This window comes from Mesocricetus auratus, unplaced genomic scaffold (genome assembly GCF_017639785.1).
Source record: "Mesocricetus auratus isolate SY011 unplaced genomic scaffold, BCM_Maur_2.0 Super-Scaffold_100011, whole genome shotgun sequence".
Taxonomy (NCBI): Eukaryota; Metazoa; Chordata; class Mammalia; order Rodentia; family Cricetidae; genus Mesocricetus; species Mesocricetus auratus.
In genome coordinates, this window is record NW_024429195.1 from 6,913,518 (window position 1) to 6,931,173 (window position 17,656).

General features: G+C 45.7%; 1 protein-coding gene and 1 long non-coding RNA gene across 3 annotated transcripts in view; one reads left to right on the forward strand and one right to left on the reverse strand.

The window, feature by feature from the left end:
• Positions 1 to 4,122: 4,122 nt before the first annotated feature.
• Positions 4,123 to 14,276, reverse strand: LOC121143168. Its single transcript, XR_005880309.1, has 2 exons — positions 14,149 to 14,276; positions 4,123 to 4,587 (listed from the first exon to the last, which is right to left on the reverse strand). It is a non-coding gene; the product is annotated as an uncharacterized LOC121143168 (long non-coding RNA).
• Clrn1 (clarin 1) overlaps positions 14,227 to 17,656 on the forward strand; it is a 36,092-nt gene continuing 32,662 nt past the window's right edge. For both annotated transcript variants that reach the window (XM_040754391.1, XM_040754392.1), the window contains exon 1: positions 14,227 to 14,479. In XM_040754391.1, the coding sequence (XP_040610325.1) occupies positions 14,227 to 14,479 (253 nt within the window). The remainder of the gene's footprint in view (positions 14,480 to 17,656) is intronic.

Genomic DNA, 17,656 nt, shown 5'->3' on the forward strand with positions numbered 1-17,656 from the left:
GACAGCAGATGAAAGAGACAGCTCTGATCCCACCCCGTGCCCGGCGCTCCTCCCCACCCCGTGCCCCGCGCTCCTCCCCAGCGCAGTTACTGATGATGACGCTCTCACACATTTCTCCAGGCTTCGCCGTCCTCACACTGAACTCAGCTGATTCTTTCAAACCCCAACAGCTTTTGGTGTGTAAAGACACCTCGTAGATGCCTTGCACTTTTTAGAGGGGATGTCTCCGGTTTACCGTGTGCTTGATGTCGTTGGGCAAAGTTTCACGAGACCAAAATAATGCTACACAGTGCCCAAGTGTAAGGTGTGAGTAATTAGGTTGATAAATCTTCTCTATTGGCCCTTCTCCAAAAATGTAGGCACATTCAAACCCCAAAGTGAAAAATAAAAACATATTCTCCTTGGTATTCAATGCCCTAGAAATGCCACCAGGCTTGTGTTTGTATGTATATCAACTTGTAGTTGGGGAGTTAGTTACAGAAACTGTACTCTCTTGTGGTCTAGATAATATTACTTCTACAAATTAAAAATAAGGAATATGTCACAGGGACATGAAGAGACAACCTTGATTGCATGTGAAGCCGTGGTTGAATGCATACACACAATAAAAGCCAATACAAATTTCAGAGAAAAGAGGCACACTCTTTTACGGCACTACAATAAATCGTAATGCTCACAGTAATTTGTGAATATACCTCCAGAGAGTTCATTGGTTGGGAATGATTACCGCTAAAATACAATAAAATGGCACCTTAAAAATCTAACTCTTTTTGAAGTATGATTGCAGTAAAAACAAAACAAAAAAAGCTTATATCAAAAGATACAAAACATCATGACAGAGTGGTACTTTGGGCAAAAGAAAATGTTAAAATTTTAAGTCTTATGTTTAATACTTTTAGCTTGAAGTGAAAATAAATTATTTAATATGTAGCAAGTACTAATTGTCGGCTAGTGGTTTTCTTAAAACATCCTTACTGTTACAACTTTCCAGAGAGGCATTTCTATAGTTCAGCAAGTAATTCTAGCATGAATAGGAAGTATTATATAAAGAATAGCTAACATTATTAAATATTCATTATAAACCAGGCACTCATTCAAAATGTTCCCTCTTTACAATCCTAGGATAAGGCCCCCATGCTGGTTACTAATATTGGTTGCCAGTCTGATGGACTCTGGAGTCAACTAAGATGCAGGCTCCTTGGCACGCCCATGAAGGATTTTCTTGATTAAGTCAACTGGAGTGGTGCAAACCGCCTTACGTGTGAGTGGCAGCATCTAAGAAGGTGTGGGGACAGAGCTCTTGCTTATCCACTGTTTGCTTCCCTGCCCTGCTGCTCCTCTGCCTTCTGCTGCTGCTGCTGTTGCCATGGCAAATGCCACTGTCTGTCATCCTTCACTGCCATCAGAACCCGGCTTCGCCCACCTTCCCACATGGAGTGAAGACAAGGGGCTCCCACTCAGTGCCAGGGTGGAGGAGCTGCAGCGTCCAGTCTTCTAGACTGAGTCTCCATTCCCAGCCTCTCTGCTGTGAAGATGCCATTACTGGACTACCCAAGCCACGCCACGCTAGACAACTGAACAATCCTCCTTAATAGGTACTGACTGTCGGGTCTGTTCCTCTAGAGAACCCTGACTATTCGCCATGTCTTCCCATTTTCAGCACGTGCATTCCAGCTTCTACTAGTGAGGATTCTGTATTCAAGGGCTACTTAACCAAGCTGTTACTTGAGGGTGCTGTGAAGATTAATGAGATTGATAAAATATTAGCTACATAGACTGGAAACAATAGGAATGTTTAAATGATTAGATTCAGAAACGGAGGTAGACATTTTGTTTTGAAACCAGGAAGTCTCTCTATGTTGCCCGAACTGGCCTAGAACTTTTGGACTCAGGGAGATCCTCCTGCCTCAGCTTCCCTAGTTGCTACAAGTATGTGCCATCATTCCTGCCTTGGAAAAGGGTATATCAATGCATATTCTACAGAAATAAAAAGTATAACAGGGGAAAACGAACAGTTGGAGGCCAACAAAGGGGAGTTACTTAGATGAAATGGACAAGTCTTCAGGAACACAAAACCTATCGAGACCAAACTTCAAAGAAATCGATAACGCGAACAGATCTGTAGAAAGAAAAGAAACTGAATACGTGATTAAAAAAAATAGCAGTCTGGAAAAGAAAAGCACTGCAGCAAGTTTGGCCCAAATATTTAAACAAACAAGAATAATCCTTCTCAAACTTTCCCAAAATAACCAAAGAGGAAGGCTGCTTCTTGTGCTATCCCATGAAACAACAGCCCCGTTCCAAACTCAGAAAGACGCACCACAAGAAAGGAAAACTGCCTGGATGTGGCGTTACATGTCGATAATCCCAGAAGCTGCAGGACCAGTGCAGGAGGATCAGAGTTTGTGGTCAGACTGAGTCATATAGTGACCTTGGCTCAAAGAACCCAGGCTAAGGATACGCTTCAGAGAAGGGGTATTCACTGAGCTTGAGCAAGGTCCTTGTTTTCAACCCCCAGCATCAAGAGGGAGGGAGGGATGGAGGGAGGGAGGGAGGGAGGGGGAGGGAGGGAGGGGGAGGGAGGGGAAGGAGGGAGGGAGGGAGGGAGGGAGGGAGGGAGGGAGGGGAGAGGGCAGAAGGAAGGCAAGCAGGCAGGCTGCACATCTACTGGTATGCCTTATAAATATTCATGTAAGAGTTCTTTCATTTGTTTTATTTTTTTTCCAAGACAAAGTCTCACTACACATCTCTGCCTGTCCTGGAACTCACTCTGTGGACCAGCTAGCCTCAGGCTCACAGACAGCTACGTGCCTCTGCCTCCCAAATGCTGGCATTTAAGGTGTGTGTCACTATGCCTATCTGGTATTAGAGTTATTAGCAAAGCATAAGCAAAACAAATTCAGCAGCATGTTAGAAACACTGTACATAATGACCAACTGGGAGTTACTACTGGAATGCAAGATAATTCAACCCATGAAAATTAGTTACTAGAATACACCGCATTGATAAAAAAGCAAAAAAATCTGAGTTTGGGACAAAAATTATAAAAATTTATCATTATTTTATGCTTCAGCTCAGCAGTTCGATGCATGAAGACCGGGAAGAGATGAAAACTACCCTATCATGCTAAGGGCCGCATACGAGGGACTCAGCAGACTTGGTGTGTTTGTCCTGAAGATGAGGGAAAAGCAATGACGGCTGCTTTTGACACTTGTAATCAGCGCAGTGCTGAGCCCTTAGGCTTCAGCACACCCTCTACCCCTGAACTAAAGCCCCAACCCTCAAGACAACATTTGTACCTTCCCTACTCTGCCTTTTCCCTAAAAGACTTTCTTTGGGTTTCTAGTTAGGTTTGTCACCGGGAGCAGGGAAGAAAGAAGGTTCAGGTTGAAGAACTGTGGTTCCCCAGTCCCTTTCTGTTTTCAGAGGGATGGTGCCATGCCTGGAAGTTTGCCTTAATCCTACTCACACCTTCCTAAGTTGCCCCTTTATTAAATGTTCCTCCCAAACCACCACATTTATATAATTCAAAGTTTCCTCCTGGCATTATAAAAGATGGAGAGGTAGTGGGGGAAGGAGGTATACCATACTCCAGAGTCTAGCCCTAAGTAGCTTGATTTTTCTACAGTTCTCAGCATGGTTCTCTTTCAACCCGCCAATGATAAACTAAAAGGTAAGTCAAAGTGCCAGCTTAGAATTCCCAAAGTTCCCAAGGACTCCCTTGGCTTGGATGGCACTTTTCCCTCCTGGGGGGAGCCACATCGTCATCCAGAAGGCAGCTGGCAGCAGACATCAAGTCAGAGCAATGCAGTTTGGTAAATCTTGTGTGTAAAATCCTGTGTTCTCATCAGCTCCGCCCATCACCCATGAGCAACCCAACAGCCCAAGACTCTGCCGACCAGAATTTTTAATCACCAGCTGAAGACACAGTGCCAACCTCCTCCACTCTGACAGCCTCTCCTAGATTTACGTTGCTGGTTGAGTTAAGGATTCACCAGTGTCCTAGGCTGTCTTTGAATACACATCCCTCTCACTCAGCCTCCCAAGTGGTAGGATTACAGGTGTGTACTAACCGGTCCTAACCATACTCCTTTTGTCTTTTACCTAATTCAAGGTTGCAAAGATTTTTCTTGTGTTTATTTCTTTCTAGATACTTTATATTTTAGGGCTTACATAAAGGTCTATAGCAAACTTCTGTTTAAATTTCCACATTTTAAATTTCAAATGGCTCATCATTTATAAAATGCTTACTAAAATAATGTTTTCATAATGATAGAATACATCTTATATAATCAAGAAGAAGATGTCAGTGGCTAGACTAATGTGGTGCTTTGAAAGAAAACGGCCCCCAAAGGGAGTGGCACCATCAGGAGGTGTGGCTTTGCTGGAGTAGGTGTGGCCTTGCTGGAGGAAGTGTGTCACTGTGGGGGTGGGCTTTGAGGTCTCCTTTGCTCAAGCTGACTCAGTGTGGTAGCCAGTCCACTTCCTGTCGTCTGTGGATCAAGATGTAGAACTCTCAGCTCCTTCTCCAGCACCGTCTCCATGGTATGCCGCCGTGTCCTGCTATGAGGATAATGGACTAAACATCTGAAATTGTAAACAACACAAAATTAAAATGCTTTCCTTTGTAAGAGCTGCCATGGTCACGGTGTCTCTTCACAGCAACAGAAACCCTACCTAAGAGATCCGATTCATTCTAGTAGATGGAAACGCATTGAATGAAGCTTGGTGAATATCTCTTTTGATAAAAAAGGTCACCATTTTTTCTTCCCATGCAGTCTTCATATGTGTCCGGCTACTTTCATGTCAACTTGATATAAGCTAGAGTCATTTTGGAAAGAGAGAAACTCAAATGAGAAAATGCCCCCACTGGATCAGCCTGTGGGGCATTTTCTTGATTGATGACTGATGTGAGTGGGCCCAGCCCACTGTGAGCAGTGCCACCCCTGGGCTGGCGGTATTCAGTTCTATAAGAAAGCAGGCTTGAGCAAACCACAAGGAATGAGCCAGTGAGCAGTGCTCCTCCATGACTTAAACGCTTCAGTTTCTGCTCCAGTGCCTGCCCTGACTTCTTTTTCAGATAGACTGTGATATGGAAGTATAAGCAAAATAAATCACTTCATCCCAAGTTGCTTTTGATCGTGGTGTTTTATCACCGCCATAGGAACCATCACTAAGACCACGTCAGTTTAAATCCGATCCCCCGTGAAGATCTCCGGCTGGCTGTATTTACTTCTATTCTCAGTAGTGTGTGTGTGGCTCAGGGCCAGGCTTTTTACACTGATTTAAAAGATACACTCGTGCCTGATTGGATCGCTGGTTGTTGAAGCTTAAGAGTGAAACGCCCCTTGAAGACACATGTCCCTAGCTGGTAGTGATGTGTTGGAAAGCTTTGGAACCTTTTAGAAGCAGAACTTTTGAAGGCTGTAGTCTATCTTGTCCCTGTCTCTCTGTGTTTAACACGTGAGGAGGCCCAGACCCACACCTGGTTGCCATGCCCTCCCCTGTACACATCCCCCTCCCCCCAGTCATGGACTAGGCCCTCTGAACTGAGATGATATAAACCCACCCTCCCTTAAGTTACCTTTGTCACATGTTGTTATCACAGTGACAAGCAAAGTAACTGATGCCCAGGTGACTTGTGTGCTATGGGGGCAGATTTCAGAGTTGTGGCCCCAGCTAAGGCAATCCTATACGAAGCTCAGACGGAGTCCGGGCTGCCCAGTGCTCCCCATCTCTCCCCATCCACGGCCACTTGCCTAGGAGAGACTTCAGAAGAATACATCCACGACTCTTGGGCAACTCTGTCTCCAGTCTGTCCTTATGTCTTTTCTCAAATGAGCATGAGCACACAAAGAAGTTACTGTTTTTTTCCGGGGCCAAGGAGCAAACCTGGGGCATCACACAAGGTAGGCAAGTACTTGAACCACATTGCAGCCTCAAATAAAGGATTCGTAATCATTTAAACCTGAACTTCCTGGAAATGGCGTTCCATATAGAAATGTCATATCGCTTTACTGGTGCTTAATTAAATTATCTTAGCCACGGGGCTCAAAATGCTTAGTTTGGACACTTTACTGCCTGAATGGCTGCATTTTATCATCTAAAATGATAGCGATGTTTTTCTAAGGCACACAAATGCACACTCTGCCCGCTTCTCATGGGTGGGCAAAATATTTGTTCACACTTCTTAAACTGCGGGGGAAAAAAGAGACAGCAGTAGCACAAATATGGTAGAAGGAAGAAATTTGAAAGATTCATCCACGTATGTTTTCTCATCTTTTCAAACTTGATTTCTTTCTGTCTATCCTAGGAGTCTGGGGCAAAAGGAGGCAGATTTATCTGACAGGGAAAGTAATGCTGCTTGCAGATTTGCTAAAGACACCAGGGAGGAAGGAGAAAGAGGCCCAGAGGCAGGGAGAGGAACTAAAGTTATAGCCCCGAGAGGTAGTCAAGTCCCAGGTCCTCGTATGCAAACAGACAATTATTACCTGGTCTTTGCCACAGCTCGCCAGTAGGGCCAGGGTGTTGCCTGCTTTTGTAAAAATGAACCAGCTGCCTCTCTGTGCTCTAGGTTATGCTTAAATCCTCCCTAAATTTTGTAGCAGTCCATGAACTCAATCCTGGGAACTTCAGCAGGGAAGGATGCCTATCCCTCAGGGATTGGAGGGTGGGGTAGCAGACAGCTATTGGGTGGTGACAACAGGAGAGGAGCGCATAGACAGACTCCTGAGGAAGGAAGACCTGAATGCAAGGCCAGCATGTTTGGAAGCTCTTGCAGTACTAGGAGAGGTGATGGGCGGGGTGAAAGGTTCAGGCATTACTCTGGCCTGCCCTGTTACCTGGCAGGATGCGCTCAGGCAACACTCTGGCCAGCCCAGAGCTCCGTGAGAACCAGGCAGGTGCAAAGGACCCCTTTAAGGGACTGACCCCTGCCCATTTACGCTCTCTTACTCTTCTTCCTCTCTTACTCTCTCTTACTCTTTTGCTCTTGCTCTTACTCTCTCTCTCTCTCTCTCTCTTATCTCTCTCTCTCTGCTCCCCTTTTCCCTCCCCGTCCACCAATAAACTCCACGTGGGATCGTTGAGTCGCGGTCTGTGTCTCCTTACTGGATAAACCTAAACGTTTTAACAACACGGGGTGCTGACACCCATGACACCCAGCAGCCCTCCCCGGTCCACCTGGTAGCCTGGGCCCAAGACCAGACAGGTTCCTTAGAAAGCAATCACACTTGGATGTCACGTTTTCCGATCTTGTGTTTTGTGTGTGTGTGTGTGTGTGTGTGTGTGTGTGTGTGTGTGCGCGCGTGAGTTTCCTAGGGTTTTGTTTGTTTGGGTGGGCGGTTGGCTGGTTTTCTGTTTATTTCTAAGGGGAGGGGGTGGAGTTGGGCAGGTGGGAGGATCTGGGAGAAAAGAACAATGGGAACAGTCCTTGCAGAAAGAGCCCAGGGCTATGCCGACACACACAGGTGAGTCTTATGCTGCTGTAGTAGCACCTGCCACCGTCAGTTTGCACTGCCAGTTTGCACTGCCGGGCCCTGCCAAGCTTCCGGTCTAATTGCCTTTACTCATTTCAGCCAGCCAGCCCAGATTTCTGCAAATGATCACATTTTAAAAGCCCGAATGCATCTTGTTGCTTTAGTACGCCTATGTGAACTACTAAAGACGAGCTCAACTCCTTGTTTGGTGTGCTACTATTTTTAGCTCTCTCTACCCATAGTACTCTATTACAGTTTTTTTTTAATACAGTTATATTTTTGAGTAAGATATTGTCTGTGCTTCTGTCCGGCTCACTGATAAACATACATTTATGAATTAGTCTAAAGATTTGTAGCCATGTCTCACAACTCAATTTTCCTTGTTTTGGGTGGGGGTTAGCAAGACATAAATCTACCAGATTGTATTATTCTTCACCACAGGAATATTTTAGGAATGCTTGTGATCTGACTGAAGATCGAATTGGTCTATTGCCTGGCACATCTTCTCAGAGAAGGAAGGAGAAAGCCGATAATTGCCTAGGTGAACCTGAGAAGAAATGATCTGACTGACCTTACACACTTGGAACAGAGCTGACCCATAGTAGGGTCTACAAGCATTAACTTTGTTAATATTGCTACTATAATTTTGATATTAACCCATTTAGGAAATTATCATTATTTAATAGTTATCAATGACAGAATCAAACTATGTGGTAGTTTTGGCACATCTACCCAAGGTTTTATCATAGAAGAATCAAGCTGGTTTGAATAGGGATGGCCTCATAGGCTCATAGATTTGAATACTGACTCATCGGGGAGTGATATTACTTGAGAAGAATTAGGAGGTGTCACCTCGTTGAAGGACATGTGTCATGGGAGGTGGACTTTGAGGTTTCAAAAGCCAAAGCCAGGACCAGTGGCTTTCTCTTCCTTCTGCCTGTGGATCCAGATTACGCTCAGATACTTCTCCAGCCTCATGTCTGCCTTCATCCTGCCATGATCCCCCCCCCCCATGATGATAATGGACTAAACCTCTGAAACTGCAATCCAGTCCCAATTAAATGCTTTCTCTTATAAGAGTTGCTTTGGTCATGGTGTCTTTTCATAGCAACAGTAATCCTAAATAAGACAGAAGATTATTACCTATTTCCCTGTACAGAAGCGTCTCAAACCACAATGGCTCCTTAGGCTAAGTGACTGTTCCTACCTCGATGTAACTAACTCACTCAGGCATTTCCCCAGGTTGAGGGGTTGCTTCTGTTGTCACTGTTCCCTTTTGCTTGCAGGGTAAGGATCTCACCCATGATCTTGAGCTCTCTAAATGGATGTACTCATGGTGGGTGGCATCTCCAATCTTGGGTTATGGTTTTACATGCCAACATAACCTTGTCATGACATTCCAACAAGAAACCAAGACAAGGCTGACGGTGCCGTGGGATTTCTTTGGAAGACCACAGGGAGGCAGGCACCTTCCCTCCCTCCGTCCCTGCTGCTTTTCTGTGGCAGGCATGTTGTGTCTGCTTCTTTCTCCATGCCCCCACCAGGAGCCCCGAGAACACCTCCCCTTGGGTTTTCCCTCCCAGCCTGAACCCACTGTGGACTCATCAGTATTCCAGGAGAACTTTCTTTCCTTCTCTTCCCTTCCCTCAATCCTTTTAATCCTCTGGTTCAGGCAATTAGCTCTACAAATATTAGCTGCAATCAAGGACTAGCACATGTGGTAATTTTCCCTCTAATAAATCAATCAATTCTTTCTATGAAGTGTTTTCCCCCCCTTACAGTCATTAGAAAATTACAATGCGACTTGAAGATCACCAGCAACTTGAATTAGTCAAGGAATGTCAATCAAACTTGCTAGGGTTTGCTTTAAAGATGAGAAAAATAGGATAGATTTACAAAGGCCTCCTGTCTTATAATAGCATGCTTCTCAGAGCCACGTTGAATTTCTCTTACAGAGGTCCTAGGCCATCATGAGCCACATGGAAGAAAGTAGAAACTGTTGGTAGCAATGACAAATCAGATAAAATGCAGAACTTTGCATCAATCAACAAATTAGTCATCGGAAGAGCCTTCCGTGCAGGGTACCGAGGTAGTGTGATATGCTTCTGTAGATATTTGGTTAGGACAAGAAAGAAGAACCCAGTGAGGGAGAGAAAGGAGCGATGAGCAAATTGGCAAAGAATGGGCTGGCAAAACCAGCAGAGACAGCTGATCTTAACAGGGGAGAGCTCTTGGACCCCAGACCGACAGCTGCGAGGCCAGCATGGGACTGATCCAGACCCCCTGAGTGTGAGAGTCAGTGAGGAGGCCTGGGCAACCTATGGGGCCCTGGGAAGTGGATCAGTGTTTATCCCTGGCATACAAACGGACTTCATGTGTCCATAACACAAAGAGGGATGCTCTCTCAGCCTGAACTCTTAGGGGAGTGCCTGGACCCTGTCCTGAGTGAAATGACAGACTCTAGATAGCCCCTATGTGGAAGGAAGTGGGGATAGGGTGGGAGGCTGGGGGGGGTTGGTTCGGGAGGAGGGGAGGGAGAGGGAACTGGGATTGACATGTGAAGCAAGCTATTTAAAATTAAAGTAATAAAAAATAAAAAAGAAAGAAGGCAAATAAGCAAGAGGACACATTTTATCCCCGGAGAGTATTAACATCCATGATGTGCTTCCCAGAGCTGGAGTGGGGGTGCTCCAGGGAGTGCTCAGTATAAGGCTGGGAGAGAGAGCAATTTCAAGGCCACCCTTGCAGCCTTCTAGCTCCCTCCCCATTGCTACTCCATGCCAGTGAGCATAGTTATCCTGCTTAGAAATGATGTGAGTGTCACCAGTGTGGACCAGGCCACCATGTTCATAAATCTACAAAGGGATTGTCAGAGAAAATTATCAGTTTAATGAGGAACCCAACATCTTTCTTCTGCAACCCAGGCTGTGCTGTGTCTCATACTCTAGGTGTGGCTGAGGGATAGGAAACAATCATGGTGAGCATCCAATCCTTGTTTTCTTGTCTTCCCTTCTCTCTTTCTCTCTTCTCTCTTTCCTCTCTCTCAGAACTGTAATAACAACAATAATAATAATAATAATAATAGGAAGAAGAAGAAGAGGAGGAGGAGGAATAGGAAGAGGAAGAAGAAGAAGAAGAAGAAGAAGAAGAAGAAGAAGAAGAAGAAGAAGAAGAAGAAGAAGAAGAAGAAGAAGAAGAAGAAGGCAGCTGAATTATCAAGAAAAGAGGCATCGATGCTTGTTTTGGGATCAAAAATGACCTACAATCATTCTCCTTCCTCTCTAGTCGCTCTGAAAAATTATATTATCTTCCAGCACCTGAAAAGGACCGCAGGGGAGCAGGCTAGGCCTGGTTCCATTTTCTTAATGTCACCGAATGTTAAGATGAAAAGAAGTGAAGGTTTCAGTAGGATTCTTGGTGAAAACTTGCTGACATTAATGACTCAAATTCTCAGAGAGACTGTAAGGAAGACAGTGTCATCACTGTCATTCAAGCCACTTAAGATGAAATTTCAAAAGAAGGCTGTCAGCATAATGACTGCCAGGTCCCATTATCTCATCCTCAGGGGGCGGATCACACACTACTATGCAGTCTGTGGGTGACTGACATTCAAGTCTGAAAGGAAGCTGCACAGGGAAGAGGTGAGCTGGGTGTGGGTCCCCAGGGGGGAGCGGCCTTCCGTGACCAGGATCCATCACTACTGACATCTAGATGGTAACTGGGTTAGATCCATCTCGCCCTACTCCTGCGGACAGGTGGGGGAGCCATGCACACGGTGCTGAAGGGCGTGGGGAGCTCTAGATCTCAGTGCTTGTTCGTTAATTTACCATGGCAATAATCCTCCCTAGCAACCAGGATGAGGGCAGCCCTCTGCGTGTTCCGGGGCTGAGAAGCCTGGCTAACAATCAGAGGCGAGTTATGTGGGGAGCGAACGAGTGGTGTGGTCAGCCCTGGCCGCACACTGCGGTAGTCGGGTGATTCAGTGCTAAGGCCACAGGAAAAGCAAGCCCGTCCGAGCCTCGGCAGAGGTGCAGACTCGGTGTTTTAAACATTTCTGCAAGTGAGTCCATTGAGCAGGCAAACCAAACACCCTTGACTAGAATCAAGGCTGACTTCAGGTAAGCATCTAAATGAGTTCAGCAGTGACAAAAGTTTTACTGTCGTTGTATCAAAGAGAGGAGATTTTAACAAGTAAGTAGGAAGGACATGATTTGGGGGTGAGGAATTAACTGAATTAACTCACTGTGTTGTATCTATTTCCCTGTGTCTCTTCAGACAGGGTTCTTTTCTCTGTAGAACGGGGCCATCTTAAAAGGTTTAAACAACCAAATTGCTTTCTCCACCTGAGGTCAGAGTCTTCCCTGTTCGTAGACCTTAGACTCCTTTGGCAGGGCTTTGGTTAATTAAACCACTGTCCTATGCTAACAAATCTCTTGCCACATTCTTCCTAGGGAGGTATTAATACAATTGATCAAGCTGAAATTTCTTCTCCCAAGCTTTAGGGGAATTCTGTGGAGGAGCACAGATCATGTCCCAGCAGGAGGGGGAGTGGCCCAAGCAGATGACCTGAGAGGTTACAAGATGGTGCTGACAGGAAGCTACTCAGGCGAGGCTTCAAGCGTTCGTTCACTAAGAAAAACAATTGGCTGCCCAAAGTCACACCGGATGAGGTCATCACACTCACAGACCATGCCCCCCCCCCCGTTTTTTCACTTTAAAAAGGCTCGCTGTGTTAAGCGATAAATGGGGAGGGGCGGAGACCCCTCCCCAGACAGTGTTCCGGTTTTCTGTTTGTTTGTCCCCCCTCACCTCAGTTACTAAATATGTTGATCAAATGAATTGGATTATATCTGGATACTCTCACAGGAATGTTTCTGGCATGCGTGGAGCACATCTCCCCGGCGAGTGCTACCTGGGATGACCGTGCTTCCCTTGCTTGGCTATGAGGATTGGCACCGGCAGAGAATTCACCGTAGGATCCGATTGTCTGAGAGGAGCTTTTTGATATGTGTCTGATCACATACAAGAGAAGGCCTCGCTTACGCTTTAAAACCCTGTTTGTAGCGCCCTCGTGGATTCTGTATGTCCGCTCTGATGCTGGGCTGGATGTTGAAGGAATGTGGCTCTGCCGTAACTAGTCCTCACAGTTGTCTATCCTCAACAGTCAGGGACCAGCAACTCCTGAGAGAGCATAGTGTGCTAGAACTGCTGACCTCTGACTCAAGGCTGGAACCCCAAAATTCCCTTCAAACTATGCATCGTGCAGAGACTCATCTCTAAGCTATCGTCTTACAGGTGGAGCAAGAGAATAGACACTAACTAGCACAGACAGGTTGGCCAGGCTAACCAGGAAGTTATGCCTGCGTCCTCCAGAGTCCAAAGCTGTGTAAGCAACACTGGACTACCCTGCCCTGTTAGTTCCGACCTACCCCCAGCTGAAGGGTAACATGCCCCGTCCCCCTTTCAAGGTGAGAGCTTTGCTTAGAATAACATATGAACCACGGAACTCTGCTAGTAAGTTCCATAAGTTGTTTAAGTCTCCTGGCCTCGATTTCTCTATCTGTACAATGGGGCAGTAGCACAGTCTCGCTATAATACTTGTAAGAGTTAATAATGCAACTTTGATGAGCTGCTTCAAAGAGCGAGTGTCAAACTTGTACTAAAAGAGCCCAGCATAGCATGAGATACTCAGTAAACAATCTCTTTTTCTTGCATATGGAGACAGAGCCAGAGACAAGGAGACAGAGGGGGCCTATTATATATGTCCCCTGCCCCCAGGAACAGCTAAGAGGCTGTCACTGAACTCCACATTTGAGTTTTCAGGTCTTAATTCCGAAACCAAATAAACGTTACTACATGATACTGCTCAGGCAAGTCTCTTGTCCCTCGCATGGTTGTTTTCTCTGGGAGACTGATGACGAGTGGTGGATACGTCTGACCCAACGCTTCTTTCTGCGTCAATGCTCTCATCTCGGACCACTGTGCCTTGGAACCGTGTTCCCTCGCTGTTGTACTGATGCAGGCAAATGTTTCAGGTGAAAGTATTTGTGAATGTACTCATTTGCAACTGCATCTCCACCTTTCTCTGATTCACAGGAAGAATGTGAATCAAATTTTCTCTAAGTAGATCCCACAGAAAACGGAGTGAGGAGGACATGGTCTGTGCAGCTCTGGGGTCTTTGTGTCTACACCTGACTCAATGCCAGGCCGTGTTTCCTCTAACTAAAGTTAAGCGTTTTCAGAATCAGCTAATTACTATTACCTGTGCCAAAGCTCCCATTCTCCCACTGCTAAAAGCAAACAAAACCCAGAAATAAAGTCTCATCAGTACGTGAACGTCTTGCGTTGCTGCAGACTTACTGTAGGAGCCAAGCATGTTTCTGAAGGTTTCAGCTCACCCAATCAGACAACAAGCTGGGTAAGAGAGACTTCTCTCAAGTTACACAGAGGACTCCATCTGTTACCCTAGACCTTTCTTCGTAAGTGACGTGAGGGGGGGGGACCTTGAGGGCAGTTTGAAAGAGTTTTGTTCTACAAATTCTTAGCCCGAGGGTTCCTATTTAAAGAGAAGCAGCAGAAGGGGACAAAAGCCCACCGTGGGGGAGGAAGGACAGTTCACAGACTGGCCTTCTGCCTGGTGGAGCCACCGTGGGGAAGGACATTGCCTTACCAGCTAGTCCCTTCGGCTCCTGTAATAAATGCCGCTGAAGGGGCAGTTCCTTCCTCCTCGCCAAAGCCATTTCTCATCATGCCAAACCAGCAGAAGAAAATCATTTTTTGCATGGCTGGTGTGTTGAGCTTCCTCTGTGCTCTCGGAGTAGTAACGGCAGTGGGGACGCCACTGTGGATTAAAGCCACGATCCTCTGCAAAACGGGGGCTCTGCTCGTCAATGCCTCGGGGGAGGAGCTGAGCAAGTTCATGGGCGAGATGCAGTATGGGCTTTTCCACGGAGAAGGCACGAGGCAATGCGGGTTAGGAGCAAGGCCTTTCCGGTTCTCATGTAAGTAACCATTGCATCTGAATTGTTTAATGCTTTCTGGACAGTCCTGCAGCTGTTGCAAAGATGTCGAGGATCTTACCTGCATATTGGGGGACTATTCACACCACTGTGTGTGAGCCATCTGAAATACCTAGGACTTTAAGCAACTTGTGTTTTTATTTTGTTTTCATTCTTTATTAAAATTTTCATCCTTGCCATTTTTATTATGGTCACATACAGTTAGTTATTATGAAGTTGAGCGTTTTGACAGCACAGTCTTTTAAAGGGGCTGACGGGATGACTCCAGAATTAAGGTATGTGATGCCAAGACTGATGACCTGAGTTTGATCCTTGGCACCTGCATGATGGGAACAGAAAACCAAGTTCCCCAAGTCGGCCTCTGACCTCCATGCATACCATGGCGCTCCCCCTTTCCCCGAAACTCTATATTTTTGAAAATGAAAGTATAACCCTTAAGATTCCCAAGTTTTACCAACCACGCAAGATGGCATGATGTCTTTGTTAAATAGAAAGAGTAAAACGGGACCACTGTATGGAATGATCCCCGTGCCTTTTGTCCGTTATAAAAGGATCTGGGTTTACTGGCTTTTGTCCTTTATAGAAGGATCCGGGTTTACTGGCTTTTGTCCTTTATAGAAGGATCCGGGTTTACTGGCTTTTCCCTCTGCCCCTGTCTGCTTCTTGCTCTGCCCAGCGCTGCTGAAACTCTTGCTGTTGACAAACGTCCTGTTTTCATGTTTAACCAACTTGAAATTACTTGCTACAAAAATTTAAAAATCGTCTGCTGAGATAACTTTCAAAGAAATGCATGCCAGTCACACACAAATCCTGCAAGGGATTGACCTTCAGCTCAGGTAAGGAACAGGGGAGATTGTCTGTCATGATTTTTTTGCAAAATGGAAGTGTTATCCACAGTCTTTATAACATGTTTATCTTGAGAAGAGAAGCTTTAAAAATTATCATGACAATGGGCGACTCATTAAATGAAAATTAATAAGAAGTCATTTGTTGTATCTCTCATTACACACATGCAGAAGTTATTATTATTTCGAAGGGCTGGTTTGGAGCAATCTTAGGAAGGCAGTCAGTAGATTACTGCATAAATCACTCTTCAGGAAGGGGACTCCCAGTTGGGGTACTTAAGATGAATCACTATTTTGCCTGAGCTTCTTTTCTCTTCTGGTATAGGTAGAAGGTGAAATAAATTGAATTTATTATTAGCATATGCAGTGTCTAATTAAATTTCAGCTCTGGGCTACAGAGTGAGGAATTGTCCCAGGGCTCCAGAAAAAAATCCCTAAGAATTCCTCTTCAGCTTCTCACGATATTGTCATCAACTAGATTCGATGAAGTGGACACAGCCACTTTGTCCCAGTGGCTTTAGTTCGTTAGGACAGCTGGGCTGTGACGGTGGCACAGCTTCCTTGGAGGTGGGCAAAGGAGGGGGGATTAAGCACAGTACTGTGTGACTAGCAACCGTGTTTTAGAAACATGAAAGAGGAAAACAGATGACTGAGAAGATTTCCCCGTGAGTCACCAGCTGCCAAAGGCTGGGTAAAGCTTCTCACAAAGGGATTCAGACAAAAGCAGGGAATGGCAAGGACTGTTCCGGAGGCCTCGTGTTTATGACAGTGAACGGACGAGAGAGGTAAACGAGGCTTCCGCAGCAGCAGCGCGTGTGGCTCCACACAGCCACACGCTGTCTTCTCAGCACCCGGGGCATGCTAGATGCTCCGTTTGCTTTGTCTTGCTCTGCCTCGGCGCCCACAGGCGCGTGTGCTCTTCTTGTGGTTCGGTGTAGCATTCCCGTGGCTGTCTCCTGAGCTGGGCTTCCCTGGGAAGTTATTCTAATCAAGTCCCCATTCGCTTGCATACTACGAGGATCAGCGAGTGGGAGGCAGGGTTTTTACATGCCCACTGCCCACCCCAGCAAATTGCGTTGGCTTTCTTGCTAGCCTGTACATTTCTCCCCAGCATGGTGGAGAAAAGCTTACAGTTTTGTTTTCTCTGTGATGACAGCACTTTCCATACTGTAGGAAACCCATATGAAGTAAACACAAACAAACATGTGGAAATACACATGTTAAAACTTCATTTATTTTGACTCCCAGAGAAATATTCTAATGGTGTAATTTTTTTCTGCCTGAGCAAGAAATACAATGATAAATGAAATTAAAATATCTTTCAGTATAACATGAAAATGAAAGACCCCCAGAGGGAGGGAGACCCTCACTCAAGTCTCGGGATAAGCCGATGCCCCAATAACTCAAGAGAGACCGTTCTTGCTGCAAGAACAGGAGGTTTATTCGGGGAACCAGTACACTGGGGCCGAGCTCATGACCCTCGCAGGGGCAGAGGAGTTCGACCCCCAGTAGCTGCAGTGGGGGGGGAGTTAAAAGGGAAAAACCATAAAGAACGGGGAAATTAGGCAAATACCATAAAGGATGGGGAAGTTAGGTGATAGCTCATACCTTAGTGGGAAGGTTATAGGTTATCTGGAGCAAGCATTCTTGGGGGCATTGTACAGCTAAACACTGAGCAAGGCACCTGATGCATCAGGAATGTCGTGAGCTAGTTCCTGGATCAGGGAGTGTTATCTTTTAAGTTTATCTTGAGGTCACTGGTTTCTTAGGAGAGGGCAGAAGAACAAGTTACTCTGTGCCGGGCTAGTTGCTAGGGGTCTAAAAATGTTGAGTTAGGATCTCTCAAAAGAAAGTTAGGAAAACTGTACAATGAATAACCCCCACAGAATTCTAAAAAAAAAAAACCCTTTAATACATTTAAACACACTGTGCTTACAAAGTTCACACTCCTACCCCATCACAGTGTAGTGTGTGGGCCACATGGTATCGTTCAAGGTACCATCGGTACCCAGTCAATGGTGTTTCATCAACTTGCTAAAAAGAAGTGGAAGTCCTGTTAACATAGGACAGTAAGTGGCTTAGCCCTGGCATCTCAATAGAAGCTCCCACTGAGCAACCCTACGGTCTCCAGAAACTGCAGAGGTGTGATTCTGCTCTGCTGTTTCCACAGCCTAAGTAAAAATTTAAACACAACCATTCCCAGGGCATCCCCCTTTCTCGGTGTTCCTTGAGAAAGTTACCAAGCAGATATTTAGAGAAGCTTTCTTGTATAGGAGATACGGAAACGATAACGTATCAAAGTATCAATAGCTCT